The 26,772-nt window shown below is 43.2% G+C and overlaps 1 protein-coding gene across 1 annotated transcript in view; it reads left to right on the plus strand.

Annotated features, from left to right (window-relative positions):
• MOCOS (molybdenum cofactor sulfurase) overlaps window positions 1-26,772 on the plus strand; it is a 54,402-nt gene that overhangs the window by 22,161 nt on the left and 5,469 nt on the right. Inside the window, exons 9-12 of the mRNA XM_045850332.1 lie at window positions 4,578-4,740; window positions 12,769-12,847; window positions 15,363-15,487; window positions 25,349-25,454. Coding sequence (XP_045706288.1) covers window positions 4,578-4,740; window positions 12,769-12,847; window positions 15,363-15,487; window positions 25,349-25,454 — 473 coding nt within the window. The remainder of the gene's footprint in view (window positions 1-4,577; window positions 4,741-12,768; window positions 12,848-15,362; window positions 15,488-25,348; window positions 25,455-26,772) is intronic.

Here is a 26,772-nt window from a genome sequence, read left to right on the forward strand (position 1 = left end):
TAACTTATTTATTTTTAGAGAGGAGGGTGAAAGAGAAACATCAATGTGTGGTTCCCTGTCCTACGCCCCCTATTAGGGACCTGGCCCACAACCCAGGCATGTGCCCTGACTGGGAATCAAACTGATGACTCTGGTTCTCAGGCTGGCACTCAATCCATTGAGCCACACCAGCCAGGGCTGTTCTAATTTTTTTAAAGAAGATTTTATTATCATTAGAGAGAGAGGAAGAGAGGGAGACAAAGGAGAAGAACATCAATGTGTGAGCAACATCAATCAGTTGCCTCTTGCATGCTCCCATCTGGGGACCTGGCCCACAACCCGGGCATGTGCTCTGACTGGGAATTGAACCCACAACCTTTCAGTTTGTGGGACAACATCTAACCCACTGAGCACACCAGTCAGGGCGAACTATGTTATGTTTTAAAACGTACTGCCCTGGAGGTTGCCCGAGCTGGGAGACGGGAGTGCCGTTCTTGGCATCACCCTGCTGTGGTCAAAGTGAGTCTGTCTTTATAATCTATGTGTGTCCCAGGCAAAGGTCCCAGACTCCTGAGCCTCTTGGATGGCAAGCTCTCAGGCTCTTGGTCAGACATACCACGGTCAGGGCTGTTTGTAACCTGCATTTCAGGGTGGTTCCACAGAAGCCTGTCCTCCAGTCTGAGGCCATAAACAAGCAAGTTCACCTCCACTTCCAAAGACAGGCAGGCGAAGAATCCATGTTTTCTTGTGTATCAGGACTATTTCCACAGCTGGGTCATGTTCCATAGAACAGCTTACACTGCACGGGTAGCATGGGCAGGAACTAGTGTTCTGTTTTACGGATGAGGACACTGAGTCTCAGCAGGGTTTCATACATTGATTACTGAAGTTATTCCATCCATCCGCTCACTTAAAAACTACGTACTGAACACCTGCTACTTGCCAGGCTGTGGGCCAGAGCCTGGTGTATGATGATGAGCAAAATGGAAATGGCTCCTTCCTCAGGGAGGGTGACGTCCCGGAAGGGAAACGGGCGTAAGACCGAACACCCCCCAAAGGAATGGAACCACACTGCAGGTAAAGGCCAAGGGGGCAAAGATGGGCTATGCCAGAGACAACCCCGATGGGTGGTGTCTTAGTCCATTTAGGCTGCTGTAGCAAAGTCCTGTCAACTGGACGACTAATAGACAACAGAAATTATTTCTCACAGTCCGGAGGCTGCAAATCTTACGTTGAGGCACTGGCAGATATGGTTCCCGGGGAGAGCTCACTGCCTGGTTCACAGATGCCTGTCTCTTGGTGTGACCTCACGTGGTGGAAGGTGTAAGGGATCTCTCCGAGTCTCTTATATAAGAGCACTAATCCTATTCACGAGGGCTGCACCCTCAGGACCTAATCTCCTTCTAATCATTTCACATTGGGGGTTAGGATTTTAACAAATGAATTTTAGGGACACGAACATTTAGTCCATTGCTGGGGGGTACTTGCATTGTATTTGGAGGAGGCAGGAAAGGCTTCTCAAGGTGGGGACATTTCAATTTGAGACCTGGGAGTGAGGTGTACAGAGAGGGGGAAGGGTGCTTCAGGCAGAGGGAACAGCATGTGAGGAGGCCTGAGGGGAGAAAGAACGTGGTCTGTTGGAGGAACTGAAAGAAAGACATGTGGCCAAAGAGTGGGGAGTGATGAGGAGGGTGGACATTGTGATATGTGGTAGACAGAGATTAGATTACATGGGCCTGTATAATTTGGAAATTTTATTCTGAGTGGAATAGGAAGCTATTGAAGGGGTTTTAGCAAGGGAGTTACTTGATTTCATTTTTGTTTTAGAAAGATCTTACCGGTAGCTCAGGCAAGAGATGATAGTGGGTCATATTAAAGCCGATACTATACAGGGGCAAGGGGCACAGAGACCATTCTAGACTTTGCAGGCCGTGCAGTCTCTACTGTAACTACTGAGCTCTGCTGTTGTAGCGTGAGAGCAGTCGTAGACTATGCATTAATGAGTGAGAACGTCTGTGGTTCACAAAGCTTTATAAAAACAGGCAGCGGGTTGAATGTGGTCTGTGGGCCATAGTTTGCTGATCCCTGGAATGACTTGGTGGCAGCAGAGGTGAAAGGAAATAAAAAACATTAAGAAATGTCTTGAGGGCCGAGTCGATGGGTTGGATGTGGGGTGTGAGGGTGAAGAAGGGGTGTAGGAGCACTGGGGCTGCTGGGTCCACAGTGATGTTGCTGATGAAGTGGGGAAGGCTGGGGCAGGGCAGAGTACCCCTGGGGGTAATCTGGAGTCGGTGCTGCGCAGGGAACGTCCAGGATGCCTGTGGATGTGTGAGTCTGATGCTCAGAAGGGAGGGCTGCGCTGGAGCTAGAAACGGGGCAGTCATCAGCATTTGGGGCGGCTGGTCTGGGGAATGGATGATCTGACACAAACGAGAAGGCAGAGCAGAAAGGGCCTCGACTGAGCCCTGAGGCGTCCTAACATTTGCAGGTGGGGGAGAGGAGCAGCAGGCAGAAGAGACAGAGGAGCAGGGAGGTGCAGCCCTGGGAGGGAGAGGAGTCAGGGTGTCAGGAAGTCAGGGAGAGGGTTACTTGTCTAAATGCTGCTGAGTAGGAGGAGGAATGAAGAGGCCATTGTCTCTGGCTTCATCTGACAGCTGGACCGGGGTGCTATCGATGAAGAGGAGCTGAGACGTGGGTGCCAGCCTGAGTTGGCCTGGACTGGGCCTGAATCTTGGTCTGAGGCCCGTGATTTTGGCCCACTCACAGACATCAGAGAGGGAGCTGTGAATACTTGTCTTAGCCATGTCCCTCAGGCCAGGAAAGGAGAATTGTGGGTATCATGGCCCTCATCCCACTCGAGGCAGCAGGCACCCCTCTGTGGTACAGGGGTGGCCCCTTAAAGATCCACAGTACTTGGTAGTTTCAAGGAGGACTGATCAGGCCTTTTTGGAATGTTCCTCCTTTGGGTTTGTCTGGTATGTTTCTCATGATTAGACTGGGGTTTTGGTTTTTTTGGGGGAAGGACCGCAGAGATAAATTGCTATTCTCATCATATCAAATCAGGGTGCACATTATCAATGTGACTTGCCACTATTGATGCCAACCTGGATCACACGGTAGAGACAGTGTTTGCCAGGTTTCTTCGCTGTAAAGTTTCCCCTACGCCCACTTCCATACTGTAGTCTGTGGAACCAAGTCACTAAGTGTAGCCCGTCCTTAAGGGGTAGGGAGTTACGCTCCACCTTCTTGAGGGGGAAGTATCTACTCGATTATTTTGGGATTCTTCTATATGAGTCTTTGTATGAGACTTTTCTCCTTCATTTATTTATTTAGTCAATTATTTATTTATCAGTGTGGACTCATGGATATTTATGCTTTGGGTTATAATTCAACACTGCATTGTTATTATTATTTTTTAGGTTGTTCCATTTTGATTATTGGGCGCGATTTGGGTTGACTCTTCTATCCCTTTGACATTTTTTTTTTTAGCACTACCTTACTTTTCCAGCCCTACAAGGTGCTCCTGACTCATCTTATATATTCCCTGACACGCCCCTAGAATCACCTGTTTTTCTCAGCAGTCTTAATTATTTTTACTTATTCATTTTTTTTCCAATTTTAAAATGTTGCATATATTTTTATTATTCCTACTTTATTCTGGCTTGAACTCTGGTTCTTTTTATTGAAGAATGGTATTAGAATGCAGGATCTGGGCACGGGTATAATTTATATTTTAATTTTGTAGAAATATGAAGGATGCCCCCACACTTTCACACTTACATGGATTAAATCAGTGACCATTCTGGTTTAGCTACAAGTTGTGCAAGAAATATGTATCTAGTCGGGATCTGCCTGCCCAGGCATCCACTGCTGTGGCAGGAATACAGGAAGCAGGAGTGACGGAGACCGTGGGGAGGCGACCTGGGAAGCTGGGTGGGCGGAGACTTAACTTTTCATGTGTTCTCTCTCTCTCTCTCTCTCTCTCTCTCTCTCTCTCTCTCTCTCTCTCTCTCTCTCTCTCTCTCTCTCTCTCTCCTCCCTTCCTCCCTCCCTTCCTTTCTCCCTCCCTCCCTTCCTTCCTTCCTTCCTTCCTTCCTTCCTTATCTTATTTATTTATTTTTACAGATAGGGGAAGGGAGGGAGAGAAAGAGGGAGACAAGCATCAATGTGAGAGAGAAACATCTATTGGTTGCTTCTTGTATGCACCCTGACCAGGGACTGAACTCACAACCCAGGCATGTGCCCAGGAATTGAACTGGTGACCTTTTGCTTTGTGGGATGACATCCAACCAACTGAGTTACACCAGTCAGGGCTCCCCCTTGCTCCTTCTGAATGTTGTACCACACACATGCATTCTCTACTTAAAAAACAGGTTGAAGTGGAAAGTGGATCTGTAGGGTGAATGAAAGGTATCTAGGTCCAGCACTGTCTCCTTTGCAGTGTCCTCTTTGCTTTACTTTCTTCTCTTCCTCCCTTTTTTCCTTCAGGAGTATGTGCTGTATTCCTGAAGTCAGTCTATTTGTGCAGCCACTGTGTAATAATGTGAAGGTCATTTTTGAGGCACGCTGATCTAAAATGTGCTTACCTTTTTGTTTAGGTGACCAAGTGGCCCGTAGGAAATCAAGGGCTGCTGTACGACCGGAGCTGGATGGTTGCAAATCACAATGGCATTTGCCTGAGTCAGAAGCAGGAGCCCCGGCTCTGCCTGATCCAGCCCTTCATTGACCTGCAGCAAAGGATCATGGTCATTAAAGCCAAAGGTATGAAAACTGGGTTCATTTTCACAACACACCTGTGAAGAGCGGCTTTTATATTCACATGAAAATAATAATGCTTTTCCTCTACCAAATATTAAAATATTCCAAAAGTAAAATGATATCTAGAAGAGACAACAAAAAACTTGTTCTGTTTTGTTATGGGAATTTTGGGGGGAAAGGTAAAGATCTAATGATTCAATCAGAAAGTAGAGAGGCATAACTTTTGAGATTATATGATGTGCTTTCCACTTACATTCCTTTTATTTCCTTCAGTCATCATAATACAGGGGTGAGCAAAAGTAGGTTTACAGTTGTTCATATGGAAAGACGTGCAGGTTATGATTTTTTAAAATTTTATCGATTTTAGAAAGAGAGAGAAGATGGGAGAGAGTAAATGTGACTTTGTTGTTCCACATATTCATTGTATGTGCCCTGATGGGGACTGAACCGGTTCCTGTGTGTGCTGACTGGGGATCAAACCCGCAACCTTGGTGTATCCAGATAACACTCCAGCCAGCTGAGCTACCCATCTGGGGACAGGTTATAATTATTACAATACCTTTATTAATTCAAAATAATGTCACAGTGGCACAGTATATTTAGGTATAATCTCGTAAGTGCTTAAATTTCTGGCTTTTGTTGTTTACACATTCCTCGTAGTCTTTGAACATCAGTAAGCAAACCTGAATTTTAGTGACCTGCTTGGGTTAGTCCCACTGCCTCCTGACGCGGTTGAGTCCAAACATACTTTTGTTCACCCCTGTATGTACTGCAAGCTTTAATTCTGCCATGCTGACTTTTATTGTAAACAATCTAACATATGTGAGGGTATAGACCAACCTTGTCCAATGGAACTTTCTGTGATGGTGGAAATGCTCATTATCTGTCTGCCCAGTTTGGTAGCCACCAGTCACTTGGGGCTACTGAGCACTTGAAATGTGGCTAGTGGCACTCCAGAACTGAATTTTGAATTTTATTTAATTTTGATTAATTTAAATTATTAGTGGCTATAGTGTTGGACAGCACAGATATAGAGAAGAACATGATATACAATTAGAGCATCCATTTTTTTTGTGTGTAGAGAATGCAGTTTTTATTCACTCTCCAAGAAGGAGAGGGGCATGGTGTGGAGAGATACACCAGTGTTGAAGGGTGAGGGCTTTGAACTTTTATTGGATTATAATGATTAAGAAAGGGTGGGGGGTGCTATTGTGTGGCCCCTGGGCTGTTGGGGTGTTGTAATGGGAGACTGCAGTTTGTTCCAATGTTATCTCCTGCCTGTGGCTGTAGGGAACAATTTGTTCTGTTCTCGCTTTCCAGTAATTTCCTGTCCTAGGGACATAGAAGAGCATCCAGTTTTAACACAACTTTATATTTGGCCACATTTGCTTCAGATTCCTCCTTCCCCTCTCTTCCTATCCAACTTTCTCCTTCTCCTCTTCATCTTCTTTCTTTCTTTTTTTTTAAAGATTTTATTTATTTATTTTTAGAGAGGGAAGGGATGGAGAAAGAGGGAGAGAAACATCAATGTGTGGTTGCTGGGGGCCATGGCCTGCAACCCAGGAATGTGCCCTGACTGGGAGTCGAACCTGTAATGCTTTGGTTCGCAGCCTACGCTCAATCCACTGAGCTACGCCAGCCAGGGCTTTCTTCTTTCTTTTAAGAAATAAAAAAACATTACAGCCCTGGCTGGCGTAGCTCAGTGGATTGGCCAAAGGATTGCCGGTTTGATACCCAGTTGGGGCACATGCCTGGGGTGCAGTCCAGGTCCCCATTAGGGGGCACGCGGGAGGTGACCACACATTGACGTTTCTCTCCCTCTTTCTTCTTCCCTTCTCCTCTCTCTAAAAATAAATAAATAAAATCTTTTTAAAACATTACAGATATAGCAGAAATTCCCTGTGTAGTTCTCCCTGGTCTTATTTTTTCTCCTTCCACAGCTCACCTACCCTTTGTAGACTCTTCCAATGTCTCTCCTAACTCATAGCTGAACTTTTGTATGTATCACATTTCCATAGATTCACAATTGTGTTTCTTGGCTGTAGGTATTCTATTCTGTTCCAGTGGCTTATTTTTCCTTGAACCACTAGGTCAGTGTTATTACTAGGGCTATAAAAGGAGACTTGACATCTGGTAGGGCACGGTCTTGTACTTCATCCTTCCAAAGTGTCTTGGCTCTTCCTTGGCCTTTTGTTTTCCTGCTTGAATTTTAATGCATGCATAGACTTGTGTAGCCACTCCCGCAATCAAGATAAAGAACTGTTCCATGGCCCCAGAAAATTCTGTCCTGCCATCCATTAGTGGTCTCTCTTCTCTTCACCCTTAACACCTGGAAGTCAGATATCTGTTCTCTGTCTTTATTATTGTTGAGAATATTATATAAATAAAATCATGCAGTATATGATGTTTGAGATTGGCTTCTTTCACTCAGCACGATGACTTTGTGGTCTGTCTAAGTTACTGCATGTATCAGTAGTTCATTGTTCATGGCTGAGTAGTGTTCTACTGTATGGGTATATTAGAGTGTGTTTACCCACTCATCTGTTGATGGACATTTGGATTGTTTCCAGTTTTGAGTAATTATGAATAGAGCTGCTATAAGCATTCATGTGCAAGTTTTTGGGTAAATAGAAGTTTTCATTTCTCTAGAATAATTACTTAGGAGTGGATTGCTGACTCCTATGGTAAGTGTATGTTTACCTTTAAAAGAAACTGCCAAACCATTTTCTAGAATGACCATTTTGCTGTTTTCCTATATACTTGCTGATTTTTTCTGACTACTAGTTTTGTTTATTACTGAGAGAAGAGTGTTGAAGTTCTCAGCTGTAATTGTGGATTTGTCTAAATTTCTCTTTTAGTGCTGTTAGTTTTTGCTTCAATTATTATTATTAGTAGTAGTAATAGTATGTCTTTTTGGTGAATTGCTCTTTCTTTAAGTAATGTCCCTTTTTATACATGGAAATTATTTTTTGAGAAGTATGAAATTCTTTGTTTAATACTAATATAGCCATTCAGCTCTCTTTTTATTGTCAGTATTTGCAAGGTGTATTATTTTCTACCCTTTCCTGTGTTTCTTTTAGTATCATTGATATTTATTGAACATACCATAAAATGTTTCCATTTAGAGTATACAGTTCAATGGGTTTTTTTGTGTATTCACAAGGTTGTTCAACCATCACCACAATGAGTCTTAGAGCGTTTTGTCACCCTAAAAGGGAAGCCCCATCCCATTAATAGTCACTCCCCACTTCCAGCCTCATGCCCAGCCCTTGGCAACCACTAGCATAGAAACTTTCTGTTTCTATGGACCTGCCTATTCTGGATGTTTCACATAAATGGAATCATATAGTGTGTAACTGGATTCTTTCGTTCAGCAATGTGTTTTTGAGGGTCATTTGTATTGTTGAATGATATTCCATGGTATGGGTATGCCGTATTTTAATCTACTCATCAGTTTGTGGATATTTTAAATAGTTTCCACTCTTGGCTATTAAGAATAATACTGTTATGGATGTCTGTGTACAAATTATCTTGGGGTCTATACCTAGGCATGAAACTGATGGGCCACATGGTAACTATTTTCAGCATTTCCAAAGTGGCTGCATCACCATTTTACATTCCCACTAGCAGCGCATAAAGGTTCTAATTTTTCCGTGTTTTCCCCAACACTTGTTATTTTCTGTTGCTGGTTTTGAGCAGCCACCCTGGTAGATGTGCAGTGGCCCCTCAGGTCACTTCGATGTGCATCTCCCTGATGATAAGGATGTTGGCCATGTTTTCATGTGTTCATTGGCCACTTGTACATAGTCCTCAGGAAAATATCTGCACAAATGCTTTGCTTATTTACTTTTGAATTATTGAATTGTAAGAGGTCTTTATACATTCCAAGTCCCTTTTCAGACCTAAGATTTTCAAATATTTTCTCTTATTCTGTAGGTTGTCTTTTCCTCTTCTTGATGGCTCCATTTTATTTTTAATCTGCCTGTACCATTAAATTTGAAGTGTGTGGTTGTACCCAGTGTATAGCTGGCTCATGCCCTTTATCCATTCTGACAATCTCTATATTTTCACTGGTGTGTCCTGTTGGGATTTTGATTGCAAAATCATGTATTTTAAAATTATATATTTGTAGTTATACTTTGATTGTAATGCCAGATATTCATTTCAGGAGAATTAATGTTGTATAATGTTAAATCTTTTATATGTAAATAGTATTTCTCTTCATTTAAAACTTCTTTAATTACTTCAATTTTAATAATAGTTTCCAGAACATTTTTGTGGTGGACTCCGGCCAACAGAGTTCCGCCTTGTTGTGGCTGAAAGAGAAAATAAATGCACAGGTGACAGCAATCTGTGGAGAAAAAGGGGAGGGCACGGCTACTCTCTCAAGGGGAGAGAGAGCCTATGAGTGCCTCAGCCACTCTCTCCAAAGGAGGGCGTGCCGACCCTCGCCTAGACAGACTTTTATTGTTTTTCTCGGGGCTTACATCAGAGAAAGATTTATTACCTATTACACAGAGTATTGCTGTCTACACTTTAGGTACAATCAAGGAAATGAAAATAACATGCAGAGGGGAATGGCGGCGAGCTAATTAGCTCTGTCCTTGGGAGAATTCACACAAGCTTTGGAAATTACCTTGAAGATAGACAATACACATCTGTTGTTTTAGACCAGAGTGGTGGAATTTTAGCAAGAGCAAGCCATAACAGTCTGTATGCATTTTCTAGGCCTGATTCCTGTGGGAAAACTTGGTTTGAAGGTCTGGCTCCTCCCCACCACCTCGCTTCTGTAGGTTTTCCATGCAGAGCTGAGTCACATTTGCCAGACTGAAACAAGCTGGTCCCCTATAATTTTTGTACATTTTCTGGTTATAGAATAGTTTGAGTATTTCAAATACTATTTTTTTCTATTAAGTGTTTTAGTTGGTTATTAATGCCATATAGAAACACTTGATTTTTGTATATTGGTGTTTTACCCAGTATTTTTTTTTAATTCCTGTTAGTTTTATTAGTTGATCTGAAGATTTTCTTGCATGTTCTGTGTAAAATAGGCATACCATCTAATAATCGTAACTTCATACCTTTTCTAATTTTATTTCTCTCTCTCTCTTTTAAATCATACTTCATTTGCTAGGTTTTTTTGTATAATGTTGGAACAGTGATGGAAGATATCCTTCCTTATTACTGATTTGACTAGAATGGTTCTAAAGTCTCAAAAGTGAGGATGATGTTTACTGTAGGTATTTGATGGATTTGATGTACCAGGCTAAGTAGTCCTTTTCTTATTTAGCTGAAAGTTTTACCATGAATAATAGTTTTTTTTAATTGTTGTATTACAGTTGTCCCAATTTTCCTCCTGTTGCCTACCCCCTCACTCCCACAGTCAGTTCCCACCCTGTCGTGCATGTCCATGGGTCATGTACACCTGTTCCTTGACCAGACCTTTCCCCTTCTTTCCCTCCCTTATTTCCTTCCCCCTCCCCTCTGGTTTCTGCCAGTCTGCTCCTCATTTCCATGCTTCTGGTTCTATTTTGCTCGTTTGTTTGTTTTGCTGATTAGGTTCCACTTGTAGGTGAGATCATATGGCATTTGTCTTTTACTGCCTGGATTATTTCACTTAGCATAGTGCTCTCCAGTTCCATCCATGCTGTTGGGAAAAGGTACGAGTCCTTCATTCTTTCTGCTGTGTAGTATTCTATTGTGTAAAGGTACCGCAGTCTTTTGATCCACTCATTTACTGATGAGCACTTTGGAATAATAGTCAATTTTTACTGAATGCTTTTTCTGTACCTGTTGGTTATCGTATTTCCTCCTATTTCTATTAGTGTGAGGTCTTACATTAGCAGATTGTCTAGTATTGAACTATTCTTGCACTCTTGGGGGAGAGAAAACACTACTTGGTTGTGAGTTGTTGATACATCTGGTTTGCTGATATTTGGTAATTTTGTTACTATTTTTGTCACCTTTTATTGTATTTTTCTTGTTCAAGTTCAGGTGCCCAGGGTAATGACATACAAAACAGTTGAGTGGATCATTTCTATTCTCTAAAGCATAGAAATGGACATCATAACTAAGTAGAGGTTTTCCCGGAATGTAAGAAAAGGAAGAGAGAAAGAAAACCCCAAATGCTCCAATGTCTTCTACCCCACGCAACAGCACTTTGTGAGGTGGCGTGGTGTCCCCCACACGCATCAGATGTTCTGCTCACGTGTAGGGGCTTCTGGCACTGTGGGTGGGGTAACAGCATCCTTTGGCAATGTATGTAGGACAAACTAAACAATAAACAGTAAAACGGGTGTTATAATGGTTCTATGTGTGGGATTTGTTGCCCTCAAAGATTTTAGGTGTCTTGAGACCAGAGGTCAGGCTCTTTCATTGCTGTATCTCTGAGGGCTTAGTATGTACGGAATGGACTTGGTGCCTTGGAACCCTCTTGGGGGCGCCTTGAGTTCAATACATGTAGGAACCCCAGATTTTGTTGCCTTAGCGAGATGTCTGTGATGACCTTTATATGGCGTCTGAGGGCCATATTTATGATCTTATGTGATTTATGCAGAGTTCTGGGTAAGGGTAGAAAGAGACTGAGCAGAGGCCTCCTGCTGGCTGCCCAAGGGTGTGTTTGTGCCATGGCACTGGTCCGCCTGCTGTCCCTTCTGCTGTGGTTACTTTCTTGTGACCGCTGTTCCAGGCTCACTTTGCTGCCCCGCCAGTGGGTGCATGCCTGGCACGGAATCATTCCTCCACGCACACCCTTTCCACAGGCAGCCTCTGTAATCACTCAGCACAGCTCTTCCTTCTCAAAGCTGCTGCAGAATTTCGGGTTAGTCCCACCTCTGCCCTTCCCCACGCAGGGACAGGAGTGTGGAGCTGGCTGTGCACGTGTAAGATGCGGGTAAGCAGGGGACACAGTTCACAGAGTATCTGCTACACAGATTTTGCTTCACTGTCTTTGGGGTGGGGAGAAGCCTGTTTTGATGGGTAGCAGGTGTGACCTTAAGTGTGCGTGCAAGGGTGTAGGAGTTGGCTGTGCTCTGTGTGGTGAAATAGGACCAAGATAAGCAGGGATGCAGGTGTGCCTACCATGAGCCTACCTGAGGGACAGTTTGAGTCATGCTGCCGAGCAGTGTGACTGGCAGCCACGCAGAGAGGTCTGGGGGACACAGGTGGGAAGTCCCACTTCCTTTGTCCACAGAACAAGTGGCCTCCACAAATTCTGCTCAGGTGTCTTGGCTTCATGCCTTTCCCCTGTACTTTCTATGACTCACAGAGGAGGAGGAGGAGAGTTGAGTGGCAGAGGGACTCAGCAGTTCCAGCCTTTATCCGAGGTCTTCCACTCCTTAATGGCATCAGCTCAGTTTCTTATAGTTTTATCCACATATTTCACTCTAATTTTGTTTAAAGAATGAATCCCACTTTAGCTGAGTAGTGGGTATGTGAATGTTATTATTTTTTTATCTGTTATGTACATTATGTACAAGTATGATATATTCCTTTATATGTATATGTGGAAATATAACAATTTAAAACCAGCTTCCCAACCCCACTGACATAGTAACAGATTGTTGGGGATAATGATGATTGGTGCAGGAATCCACTTTGATGCCGACTCCTAGGGGCTACTGAAAATTGACACTCCAGGCTGGTAATCTTTACAGAGTGAGTCTTCACACCTGTCTGTCTATTTCTAAAGAATTGTAGGCAGCGTAGACAACAATGACCTCAGGATGGGACCCATCCAGGGGTGAAGAAAGCTTCCAAAGGAATTCGTAGTGCTCCAGGGACTGTGGATGTGATTGGCCAGTGCAGGGTGTCCCCTGACAAAGCGGCTGGATGCGCACGCTGTTGGTGGTACCAGGCACGCTGAACAGAATCTCTGTGTTATGAAGAGACTTCCAAGACACAGTCACTTACTTGATGCAACCAATTTCCAGGGTTGTTAAGATTCTTGCATATTTTACAACAATGGACTTTGACTTCCACAGTTGTTCTTTTTGCGTGATGACAAGTTTGTCTCTGACCTTTGTCCATCAGGAATGGAGCCTATAGAAGTGCCTCTTGAGGAGAATGGTGAACGGGCTCAGATTTGCCAAAGCAAGGTCTGTGCGGACAGGTGAGAGTCTGCAGCTGGTGAAAATCTCAGGTCCATCTGGGGAGCGCAGGAGCCGGAAGAGTCCTCTGCCCAGTCCTGCATCCCATCTGCGGCCGCTCCTTTCCTCCTCTCCACCCCCGCTTGCACACTCTGCTCTCAGCACACTGGCTCCTTGCTGTTCTCCAACCCCGCCGTCATGCTCCCTTCTCAGGACTCCGCACTTGCTCTTCCTTTATTTATACCTCCAAGGGGGCTCGCTCCCTCACCGCCACCTGTCTCACTTCCATCAGATCTCTGCTGAAAAGCTACTTTCCCAGAGGGCCCCCTGACGTCCCACAGAATCAGCCCTTTCCTCTCTGCTGCATTCTTCTCCGGTGCATTTACCGTTTCCCCAACATTTATCTTTAGTCCCACCCACTGGAATGCCTGCTAGAATGTCCTGCCCGGGAGAGCAAGACGCCATCTATGTGCCGCCTGCAAAGCCTGGAACTGTGGGGTGGGGGCGGTGGGGGCGGTGGGGTGAGAGAGGAGCAGTTCGGAGGAGGCCTGCTGGGGCTCGGTGGGTGGCTGCCATAGAGTGGTGAGGGTAGGGACCTGACTGAAAGGACTGGCTTGTGGGTGTACGTAGCAGGAGGGGGTCAGGGTGGCAGTGGGAAGGCCAGCTGAGACGGAGGCTTGGGAGTCAGGTATATATTCCGGAGGAAGACTCTCCTGAAACAGCTGACGGATGGATGTGGGGGCCAAGGGTGAGGGGGTGCCACGTCCCTCAGGTTGTATGATTTTCAGGTAATAACCCATAAGTTACATTTCATAAAGAGATTATTACCTAATTTAAGTTATTAATAATAGAACATCTGCTAAATTCTAGGAACTGTAAAAAGTGAGGTTGAATATAATAACAGCATTTCTATTTTATTTCCTGATTGTGAATATATATAAAACTATTTATTGAATATATTGAACACCTACATTCCTTTTTATCTAAATCTAATCTGGACCCCAAAACATGTGGAACAGCCACTTTTCTGACTGTGGGAACCAGCCCATCTAACACCCCAACCAATTTGAAACAGTTCACTGTAACAGTTCACTACAGATTTCTACATGGAGGGCTTTAAAACACTAACTGCTTGTTAGTTGCCACAGTGAACTCTTTAGGAGGTGTGTGTGTGTGCCCAGGAGACGGGATTCTGCACAGTATGGGATCTGAGTGCATTTACTTCTGCTCTGCCTCACATCATACACGTTGTGAGATGACATGTTAGACACTAAAGCTGTATCTAAACTGGGCTCAGATGTTGGGGGTCCCCAGGTCTCACTGGGGTGATGAAGGGTTACCCCTCAGGAAAGGTGTGAAGGGATAGGTCCTGCTGGGTCTGCCTGAGCATCACGGACACTGGGCCATGCTGGGTGGGAGCTGAGCATGGTGTGCACCTTTTCACTGGTACGTGTGCCAGTACACACTCACTGCGGTGCACCAAACCAGGGCAGGGATCTCGGGTAAATGTTTTTGCCTGTCACCATTGTAAATCTTCTCACTGAGAGAAGTAGAGCCATTTAGGAATTCCTGTGGTTACTTACCAGGCTCCTCCTGATTGTACTTTTCATTTGGGTACACCTGAGAGGGTTGCCATTTTTCTGGTTAAGAAAGCTTTTCAGATAGCTAGAGGGTAGGCTTCTCATGCTCAGAGCCATGAGTACTGAATACAGTGAAAATGGAATTTGGTGCAATCTCTCAAAGCACTGGAGAGAATGTGCCAGGAAGTGAGGTTTCGTTCTTCTCTTCCCTTTCTAGAAAAGAAAGGCAACTTTATTTTTTCAGTATAAATTAAGGATAAAATAGATGTGCATCTGTCTTACAATTCCAGTGCAAGATATTAAAAATTTTTCATATAACTTCTGGTGATGTACAGCTTTTAAAAAAATTTGAATTTGAAATTCTATTTAAAAATTCTAGAAGATTGCAGAGTTTTAAAACCTGCAGATCAATAAATGTTCTTCCCTTGGGAATATATAGGTGTAGAGTGGTTTTTTGTTCTTGTTGTTTGTTTGATGTTTAATGAACCAAACCTGTCAGTCCATGTGGTGTGGCTGTGAGAGGAAACATTGCAGTCAGGCCCACAGTAACAGAACCAAGACACGCGTCTGGGCATGAGGGCTTCTTAAAGCACAATAATGGCCTGGAAAGTCTAAAATTCCAAGGTTTGTTTTCTCAGTGGCTATAATTTATATAAACAAGGTCTTTCAAGAGGGACTTCTAAATCATTTTATCTGCTCTTAAAGCTTTGCACAGCCCCTTATCTCAGGTCTTCCTGCACCCTGGAAATCTCCCTGCAGCTTCCTAAGACACCTGTCACTTTAGGTTTCCTTCTGGCTGGGGGCTCAATGATTTAAATTATTATATTATATTATATTATATTATATTGTTTTATATTATGTTAATTATATTATAATTCCTTTCTGCCATTTAGATTGTTACTTAAATACTACAGAATGCTCACCATCCCTCCTTTTCTTTTCTTTTTTCTTTTGTCAGGGTAAATACTTATGATTGTGGAGAAAAAATTTCAATCTGGTTGTCAAAGTTTTTGGGCCGTCCATGCCATTTGATCAAACAAAGTTCGAACTTCCAAAGGAACGCCAAGAAGAAACAGCACCAAGGTACCCCACTTCAGACTGGTTCTCAGGCACAGGCACTCGGGCTCACCATGGTGCACCAGAGTGAGCCCATGGCATGGGGTTCCAGGGCAACGTGCGTGTGTCCAGAAAGCAGTGGTCTGCCTTCCGTGAAAAGGCGCCTGGTGGCCCAGGTCAGCAGGACCCATGTGTGGCCTCCAGCAGAACCGTGAGAGACGGGGTGGGCTCCCAGACAGCTGCCTCACCTCTGCTCAAGCCCTCGGCCTCAGCCATGCATATTTAGAAGCACTATTTTGTTTTGTTAAATAAGAACATTGATAGTTTGCTAAGTCCTAAGAGAATCTGGTCTTCTTGTCTTGGCTTTGTCTCCAAATGGCGTGAGACCTTGGCAAGTCCTTGCTGCCTCAACTTGTGTAGACCTCAGGTACTTAGACTTTAACACATTTTGACAGCGTTCCTGCTGTGAGCTGTTTGCAGGATGAAGTGAGGCAGCAGAGAAGAAAGTACGTGAAAGTTAACAGTACCATAGAGAAAGAACAGATTGTTTTCAGGTATCTGTTCAAGTGTTGTCTTCTCAGGGAAGCCTTGGCTGACTTCTCTCTGCAGAACTGAAGCCCTCATCAGAGCTTCCCCAGCTCCCTGTCCTGTGTCATCTTTCTCTATGACACTGTTCATGTCCTATGGGCCACACATGTCACTGTTATCCTGCGTATGCCCTGCCTTCCCTCTACTAGAGCGTGAGCTCTGGGAGGGCAGGGATTTTTGTCTGCTTTGTTCAGTGCTGTATGCCCCATGCTTAGAACAGCACTGGCAAATAGTAGTTGCTCAGTAAATGCTAGATGAATGAAGGCATGGATCATTGCTCCATTACAGGTTGGTGCAGGGATGACCTGTCCTCGTGATCAGCTCTCAGAGAAACTGGTTTGTGAATCCAAATAGCATTTTGATCACATGGGGACTAGGAATAGGGTCTTGGACCTGCACAGGTGAACCTGTGACTCCCTGAAAATGTGTGACAGAGGAAGGAATCAAAGGATGTAATCTACTTAGACTTTTACAAGTTCTAACAATTTTCCATGTCATGAGCTGTTTCAAAATTTGAGTTGTTATGTGATGGGGAAGGGGGAAAAATTCTGCTCATTTTAGTGAGCAGGTGAGCTGGTGGTGTTTGGGCATGGGTTAGGTTAGAGACATGACTAGATGGGAGAGAAATGAACACTTTCATGAGTAGAGACAGATAAGGAGTGGGATTCTTGAGGACCAGTGATACCCTTTAAATGATCTTATTGAATATGTTCCAATTATTCACAGTACCTCCCGCTTACCTGGGGCTTAGCTTGGTCCTCTGGAGGCCGGCTGAGGTTATTAAGCAATAGTCATGGTCCTTTAGGATCTCAGTTTAGTTTATTTTTTGGAAAAAAATTTATTTTTATTTTTGAGATACTTTTCATTAAGTTTATTGGGTGACTGTGGCAGATACTGGCCAGCAGTATCCATCTCTGCTGTGGATGCTTGTCGACTCACAAGAAAAACGTACACAGAGACAACCAGGTCCTGTGGGGGAATAGGGACAGAATGGCCACTCTCTCTAGTGGAGAGTGTCCCGTTTCCATTCCCAAGCAGATTTTTATTGAGAATACGGACCTAATTTGTGGTTTCACAGTCTGGCAGAAAAGATCAAAAGAAGTAGGTGACTTACAAAGGTGCAGACAGAACCCCTGCTGTGATTCTGGGCAGAGTTTGGGGTTTTATCTAACAAGGCTCAAAGGGCTGGTTTTGGTTTCCTGTCTGTGCCTTCAAATTCTAATCTAATAACATCCTCCAGCAAACAGATCTCACAGTGTCTTGCATATTCTATGTCCCAGGCCTGATCACCCCGGGGGTCCGCTGTTTCTGGTCTGGGCTGCCCCTGCAGGCCTGAGTTAACAGAGAAGACAAAGGCAGCCAGGAGACTTGGATTTCTCACTTCTAAGAACAAGGATTCAGGCTTTGACAAAGCCGAGGGGGCAGGGGTTGATGTCCATCACCCCTTCATTTCCACAGCCCCAAATCTCTTCCCAGAGGCCTCCTCATGGTCATGCCTGTCTTAGGCAATTCCCTCTGTGGGAAATCTTACCTGTCATTGGCTAACTGATCAAGCTTAGGAGGTCAGGCACACAACAAGCAGCGTTCGTGCCAGGGAAATAAGTTTTTGTCTCCTTAGTGGCTCCTGGTCCAGAGGTCTTTCACTCAGCCTAAGTCACGGGGGGTTACAGCTTCCTGAGACCAGGCAGGGTGGTCCCCAACAGGTGACATTGGTGAACAGGACCACACAGGTGTCACATGTATGTTTCTATGATACTAGATCTGTATACCACACTGTATACCCACCACCTAAAGTTGAACCATTTTCCATCTGCATCTCAGGTTAGAGGCCACGACTCACCAGCAGACAGCAGCTATATAGTAAAGGTCTGTGCAAAGGGCATGAGCATGGGGCAAGCATCCTCTACACCTGCAGAGTTATGAAGGGCTTTAGGGAAGAGGTGAGTTTGGAGCTGCATCTTAACAGGAGTTCATTGCCACCAAACCAGTATTAAGGAAATTTTAAGGGTCTTATTTAAAAAGAAGAAGAAGAAAACCAGAAGAACATAGTTATAAAGAATAAAATGGCAACAAATATGTACTTATCAGTAATCACTTTAAATGGCTTAAATGCTCCATTCAAAAGACATAGCATAGCGGAATGGATAGAAAACAAGACCCATATATATGCTGTCTATTAGAGAACCACCTCTGAATTAAAGATGCACACAGACTAAAAATAAAAAGGTGGAAAAAGACATTTCATGCAAATGGAAATGAAAAAAAAAAGCTGGGGTAGCTGTAAAACAAAGGGTCAAGTAAGATTTTAAAACAAGCCCTGGCTGGTGTAGCTCAGTGGATTGAGTGTGGGCTGAGAACCAAAGTGTCACGGTTCGATTCTCAGTCAGGGCACATGCCTGGGTTGCAGGCCATGACCCCCAGCAACCGCACATTGATGTTTCTCTCTCTCTCTCTTTCTCCCTCCCTTCCCTCTCTAAAAATAAATAAATAAAATATTAAAAAAAAGAGTTTAAAACAAAGGGTATAGGAAGAGACAAAGAAGACACTATGTAATGATAAAGGGAGCAATCCAACAAGACAACGTAACCCTTATAACATTTATGTGCCTGACATAGGAGCACCTAAATATATAATGCAAATCTTGATGGACATAAAGGGAGAGGTCAATTGTAATACAGTGACAGTACAGAGTTTTAGCACCATGTTGACATCAATGAATAAATATTTGAGACAGAAAATCAAGAAGGAAATAGCAGCCTTAAATGACACACTAGATCAGATGGATTTAACTGATATCTTCAGAGCATTTCACCCCAAAGCAACAGAATATACATTCTTTTCAACTGCACTTGGAACATAGTCTAAGATAGACTACATGTTAGAGAGAAAACAAGTCTCAATAAGTTTAAGAAGATTGAAATCATATCATGCATCACTAATGACAACAGTATGAAACCAGAAATCAATCACGAGAACAAAACTGAAAACATACACAGACATGGATTCTGTCATTATTTGCAGATGATATTATACTATATAGAGAGAACCCTAATGATTCCACCCAAAAACTACTAGAATAAATGAATTCAGTAAAGTAGCAGAATACAAAATAAATATCCATAAATTAGTTGCATTAAAAATTTTATTTAGAGGGAGGGGAAGGGAGGGAGAAAGAGAAGGAGAGAAGTATTGATAGGAGAGAGAAACATTGATTGGTTGCCTGGGACATGCACCGACCCAGGGACTGAACCCACAACCCAGGCACGTGCCCTGACTGGGAATCGAACCAGTGACCTTTCCTTTTCAGAATGATGCCCAACCAACTGAGCCACACCAGTAAAGGCAAATTGTTTGCATTTTTATACACCAATAATAAACTATCAGAAATGGACTAAGAAAATAATCCCATTGCTTAAAAAAAACAATTGCATCAAAAATACTTAGGGGTTAATTTAACAAATGAGGTAAAGCACTTGTACTCAGAAAATTATAAGACACTGAAGAAAGATACTGAAGAATATACAAATAAGTGGAAGCATATACCATGTTCATGGAGAGGAAGAACTAATATTAAAATGTCCATAGTACCCAAAGCAATCTATAGATTAAACACAATTACTATAAAGATAGCAATGGCACATTTCACGGCACTAGAACAAATACTCCAAAAGTTTATGTGGAACCACACACACAAACAAAATAATAGCCACAGCAATCTTGAGAAAGAAGAACAAAGTTGGAGAAATCATGTGACCTGATATCAAAATGTATTACAAAGCCATAGTAATAAAAACAGCATGGTACTGGCATAAAGACAGACATATAGATCAATGGAACAGAATAGAGAACCCGGAAATAAACCTACACCTTTATGGTCAATATTTGACAGAGGAGGCAAGATCATACAATGGGGTAAAGACAGTCTATTCAATATTTGGTGTTGGGAAAATTGGACTCATATGTACAAAAAATTGGACACATATGCACAAGAAATAGAAGGTATGAGACCACCTTCTTATACCATACATAAGAATAAACTCAAAATGGATTAAAGGCTTAAATGTTAGACTTGAAACCATGAAAATCCTAGAAGACAACATTGGCAGTAAAATCTCAAACATTTCTCATAGCAATGTATTTTCTGACAAATCTCCTCAGGCAAGGGAAACAAAAAAAAAAAATAAAAAAATGGGACAACCTCAAACTAAAGTTTCTGCACAGCAAAGGAAACTGTCAACAAAATGAATGGTAGGACATATTCACCAGTGGTACATCTGATAGGGATAATGTCCAAAATTTTAAAGAACTCATACAATTCAACACCCAAAAGCCAAACAGAATGGCCAATTACAAAATGGGCAAAGAACACGAATAAAACACTTATGCAAAGAGGACATACAGATGGCCAATAGACATACAAAAAGATGCTCAATGTCAGTAATCATCAGAGAAATGCAAATTAAAATCTCATACCTGTCAGAATGGCTATCATCAATAAATCAACAAACAAGTGCTGGCAAGGATGTGGAGAAAGGGGGGTCCTCAGTGCACTGTTGGTCAGAATGCAGATTAAGGCAGTCATTGTGGAAAACAGTATAGAGTTTCTTCAAAAAATTAAACATGGAACTATTTTGTGACTCTACTGATTTGTGACTCTCCAGTGATTCTACTTCTGGGAATATACCCAGAGAAACCCAAAAGACTGATTCGAAAGAATATATGTACCCCTATGTTCATTGCAGTGTTATTTATAGTGGCCAAAACATGGAAGCAGCCCAGTGCCCATCAGTAGATGAGTGGATAAAGAAGTTGTAGTACATCTACACAATGGACTACTACTTGGCCATAAAAATGAAGGAAATCTAACTTTTTGTGACAGCATGGCTGGACATAGAGAGTATTATGCTAAGTGAAATAAGCCAGTCAGAGAAAGACAAGTACCATATGATTTCAGTTATATGTGGAATCTAATGAGCAAAATAAACTAGCAAGCAAAGAGAAACAGACTCATAGATATGGAGAACAGACTGACAGCTGCCATGGGGGAGGTGAGTTTGGGGGCTGGGTGAAAAAGGTGAAGGGATTAAGCAAAGAAAAATAAATCTCGTAGATGCAGAAAACAGTAAGATGATTACCAGAGGGAAAGAGGGGTTGGAGGGAGGCAGAAGAAGGTAAAGGGCGGATAAATGGTGACAGAAAGAGACTTGACTTTGGGTGGTAAACACACAATACAATATACAAATGATGTACTGTGGAACTGTACACTTGAAACCTATATGATTTTATTAACCAATGTCTCCATAGTATAGCATATTATAAATATAGTCATTCAAAATTAAAACTTGTAGATCATCCTTTTAAACATTAGCCAGTGGAATCTCAATATTTCAGTGATTTGGTTCCCATGAATATGTATTAAATATATATACAAGCTGCCTTTTAATCATCAGATATTTTATCTTTCCTTTTCCTTCTTCAACTTACATTTCCATTCTACTTTTTTAATGGGATTTTATCTTAGTGTTCTATATTTTATGCTTGACAATCTTTCTTTGAGCACCGTATTATATTTATCTGAAACTAAAATTCTATGTAAATTGGAAAGTATAAACATTTTTAGAATTAACTGTCATCATTAAGAGCCTAAGTATTAGGAAATTTCTTCTAGGTTGAGTTATCATAATTTTTAATAATATACAGTTGATCAAAGCAACAAAAGTCTATTATAAATTTCAAAAGACAGTGAAAACATTTTTGAAAATGAATCTCTTAGTGAGATGGCTGGGCTTTCCTTCATTAATTCCCATATTCACCAATAGCTGTCACTTATGATCAGAGTAGCTGGTGCTCAGTCTTGGTTCTTTTCTGAAAAATCTGATTTCAGTCAATGAAAAGCTTGGGATGAAAGGAATATGGTTAACCTACTGTCACTCAAAGCTTTCTTCTAAGTCCCAGGGATCTAACATTAAGATGACTTTAATCATGTCACTTGACAACTTAATTAGGTGTGGCAGTTTTGTGGAGAGTGAAGAATTGGAACCCCTTTGACCTACAGGGGGGTCATTCACCAAGCTGTAGAGACTTTTATTATCTCAGCACAGACCCTGGCTTTGAATGGGGCCTTTGTTTTCTGCCCTGGAGAGTTTTAGTCCCCAGGGGCAGCGATGTGCCCAAGGAGAGGTGCAGCCCTCCCTCTGTGACAAAGTCCCTTCGTAGAAGGGGCTGGGATAGCGCCCACTTCCTGACAGCCATGTCAACCCCCTTCTCTGACAGAGCCATTTCAGCAAAGAGGGCATTTGGAAGGGGAGGATCTGGGAAGTGATTCTCTTAGAAGTATCCATTTACGTGTGTTCCAGGGTCCTCAAACCTGGTTTGAGGACGGCTCACTAGGTTCTGGTCCAGCCAGTCCTTTTCATCAACGTTGTGGTTAAAGACAGCGATGCTGGCTGGCCCCACACAGGGGAGATGGAAGCCAGGCCATGGGCTGCCAGCAGTACTGGACACATCTGATATTTTCTTTCACTGTTCAGTCCCTTTCAGTAGTTTAAAAATGTGTATTATTTATTTTTAAAGTCAGTATTTCGCACTTGCCCAAGGACAAAAACCAGCTTCTTTCCAACTATTCGGAAGGCCTTCCTGGGCCTGAGGCCCCCATCCGGCCCCTCTCCCTCGCTGTCTGGGGAAGGGCCCCCAGTCCACACCTCTACCCCTTTCTGCTCTCATCAAAGTCACCTCCAAGTCCTCTCTGCTGGAACAGCTGCACTTCAGCATTTTAGTACTATTATTTTCAGATCACTAACAGAGTATTCTAGGAGCTCATTTGCCGGGGTCCAGCCTCGGCAGGGTCTCAGGGTCCATGAAGGATGCACAGCACAGGTGAAGAGACTGGAGCAAGACACCAAGTCGGGTGCCGGAGGACAGCCAGGCTTTTTGGGCCTGACTCACTGAGAAAAATCAATCTTTATTTTTATAGGGGAGGCTGTACAACATTGAATGCATAATGTGATTATTAAAACAGAAACAGTTACTATAGAAATAACTTTGAAAAGTACAGAAGGTTTTACAGATCAATCATGTTAAACCAAAAAGTAACCGAAAAGTATAGGAGGTCCCACAGATCAACCATATTAAACAAAGGTTATTTTAAGCAAGAGGGTCATTAGATAGCCAACGAAGCTATACAGGCACAAACTTTCAGGTGCCAATTAGTAACTAGGTGTCTATTAAGATTCTAGGGATTGGTCTAAATTAAAAGGGTACAACGGGTGATTTATAGGTTATATAGAAATTAGCTATTGTCCATTGAGGTTAGATTTGCCTAGGTTTCCTACCTAGGTCTTTTGATTTATACATCTTGGGGGGGGGCATGTTTTGTATTCATTTCCATGTATTGAGATTATAATATTCAACTAGAACTCCTTGCATCTTTACATTCCTGTCCAGGATATGGGAGGGGTAGTGGCTCTAATAAATCTTAAGCTTTTAAGTGGTGACTCCTCAAGAAACATTCCTAGCAACAGCTTCCTTCAGCGTTCTGGCAGTTGGTCTGCCCATAGTTTAATTTTGTCCCCAACTTCCCAGGTGGGGGAAGTAGGCAGCATTAATGTTGTTAGGAATTTCTGTTCTGTGGTCAGCAAGTCATTTCACACAGAATCAGAGTTATTGTGCAGATTTTTCGTTATAACACACAGGTATCCCACCACCTATTGCTAGCAGGGACAGGCATACAGGAGGAGATAGACAGGAGGTCTGACCATAGTTGTCTCTGCTGTGCAGATGCGTCTCATCTGACCTGACTGTGTCAAGGGTCGGCTATTGGTTGGCTCCTGACATGCATTTTCTTTTAGTTTTTGAGAGGTTTGAGCCATGCCTGAGACATTTTTATTATTTCCAGGGCACCATTTTTTCCCTTGTAGAAATAGTCTCTGTTTTTAAAACATGCAAGTCAATGGAGCATGATTCATTTGCCTTCCAAGAAAGCAACTTCTATTTTATTTTTTAAAATTAAAAATAAAGTGTATTAAATTTTTTTATGGAGGGCTAATTGACATAAAACATTATGTTAGTTTCAGGTGTACAACATAATGGATTTGATATTTGTATATATTATGAAATTATCACCATAATCTAGTTTATACCCATCACCACACAGTTACAACGATTTTTTCTTACAATGAGTAGTTTTAAGATTTACTCTTCTAGCAACTTCAAATATGAAATACAGTATTATTAATTATAGTCAGTTTTGACCTCCTTCACTCATTTTGCTTACCCACCACCCCCCTTGCCTCTGGCAACCACCAGTTTGTTCTCTGTATCTGTGAGATTGCTTTAGTTTTTGTTCTTTGGATTCCACATACAAGTGAGATCATATGGTATTTGTCTTTTTCTGTCTGAGTTATTTCACTTAGCATAACAGTCTCCAGATCCATCTGTGCTGTCCCTGTGGCAAGATTTCCTTCTTTTTATGGCTGAAAAGTATTATAGTCTGTTCAGAAGGTATCCAGCCATGTAATATGAAAAATAGAGACACTTAATGAAGAAGATACAAGCTACAAGAAACACTGTACATAGGACAATGACATGTCCGTCCCCTTCAAAGTAGGCACTTTGGGACCTCACACAGTTCTCCCAATAGCCATCAGCTGCCCTGTTGTACTTTCCTGAATTTCATCGATGATTTGAAATCTCTTCCTTTTCAAAGGTGATTTTAGTTTTGGGAAAAGCCAGAAGTCTTAGGGCACCAAATCTGGGCTGTAAGAGGGCTGAATCACCTGGGTGATTTAATGTTTTGCCAAAAAAATCTGCATGAGACATGATGCATGAGTGGGCACATTGTCATGACAACATTGAGAATCACCAGTTGCCCACAGCTGTGGCTTCTGAATCATCCAAATGGTTTCCACAGAGGGATGTTCAAGCCTAATGCAAAATTTGATGCAGATTCGTTTTTCTACTTGCTCAGTCATTTTGAATGCAACGGCCACACAGTACACGTGCTGCTCACTCAACAGTGTCCACTGCTGCCCACCCCCCACCTCACCAACTAGTACAGTGAAGTTGTCATTGTTCATGCATGCGCATTCCAGTCAATTCTCCTTGGCTTCCAGGTTACATTGATGTTACACAAACCAATGCTATATTAATAATGGCTGGACTTCTTCCAGACAGACCTCAGAGAGAGAGAGATGTATGTGTGTGTATGTGTGTGTGTGTGTATGCACCACATCTTTATTTAGTTATCCATTAATGGACTGTAAGGTTGTTTCCATCTCTCTTTAAATACGCCATCACTTTTAGGTCAGTCTGCTGGTGCGACAGCCACCCTTTCTCTGGTTAATGAGGCCCAGTATCTGCTGGTGAATAGATCCAGTGTTTTGGAACTTCAGCAGCAGCTAACCACCAGGTAAGAGAGATTCTTTTCCTACTTGCTGTTTACCTCGCAAATAACATGCAGGTGTATCCACTTGCCCTGCAAGTGGGCCTGGCACCAACCTGGGGGGAGAGTTCCTGAGTCATGGGGTCCAGACTGTGAAGAGACAGAGACCGAGAGAAACTACAGAGCCTGTAGGTTAGTTCCCACTTATCTTTCTGAGGGTTCTCTTTTACCTTCCAACGACCTTCCTGATGCCCTCGAGATGCTTCGTAGAGAACCCCGATTCTCATTTTTTAATCACTCCATTTCTGAACATCTGCTTTAGTGGAATTGCCACCAATGTGATCTAATCACATTGCCCACCCTCCTGCTATCTCCTGTCCCCTAGGAGCCTTGCTCCTACTTCGCAGTCCTTTTGAGGGGAAAGAAGAGGGGTCCTGAAAGGTTTTAAAGTTGTAGATATCACTTGTCTGTATCCGTCTTCAGAACCAGCACCCCTGCCTGCTCGCTCCCACCCAGTGCTCTCCCAAGGGCCCGGACAGTGATGCGGTCAGCCCGGAAAGGGTCGTGGCTGGTCCAGTCTCCTTCATGGCTCTTTAGAGGAGATTGCTGCCCCACGGTCATCAGACAATTACGGGAAAAAAATCACTGTATGCGAGAGCTGGACTGCTCGATCCTAGTCCAGGGGACGGAGAGAGGTGTGTGTCTCCACCGTCAGCTCCGTGAGCCGGGCATCCTGTGACTCCCACAGGCCGCAGAGTCCTGCGTGTTTGTGTGCACACTCGAAAAGATACACAAGTGCAGCTTAATAAATGTGACAAAGACTGTTCGCAGTGATTCCTGTTTATGTCGCTAGCAAGAACATACGCTATTGCTCTCTGACCCTGGCCCAGCTCAGTCTTCTTGGGAGCAAAGTGGACACGGCTGCCGGGTCCCTGGGTGCTCACTGAGTTTGAGCCGCATCGAGCGACCCCCTCCTCAGGTACCCAGAGCGCCGGAGAGCGGGTCTGCGGTTTTCTGGGATGCGTGGTGTGGCGAGGTAGGAGGTGTGGACGGGCTTGCTGCAAGCCTGGTTCCCACCAGCAGGTGGCGCATTTCCAACCGGTTGGTGCAAGGCTCACAACACGCCCCCCCCCCGCCCCATGGGTGGGACCGGTGCTCAAAGGTAAGAGGAACAGTCCCACGGCTAGTACATAGCGACAGTCCCTGGGGGCCCTGGTTGGTGTATCTGTGTTGTTTTCAGATTCACCAAGTGAATCTGAAATTCGGATTCGCAGTCCTATACATGTTGGCCACGACAGCTTTTGGACACAAAACTTTTCATTAAAAAATGAAGCATAAAAGGAAG

The sequence above is a fragment of the Phyllostomus hastatus genome, unplaced genomic scaffold (genome assembly GCF_019186645.2).
Source record: "Phyllostomus hastatus isolate PE091 unplaced genomic scaffold, TTU_PhHast_1.1 phas_contig_80, whole genome shotgun sequence".
NCBI lineage: Eukaryota > Metazoa > Chordata > Mammalia > Chiroptera > Phyllostomidae > Phyllostomus > Phyllostomus hastatus.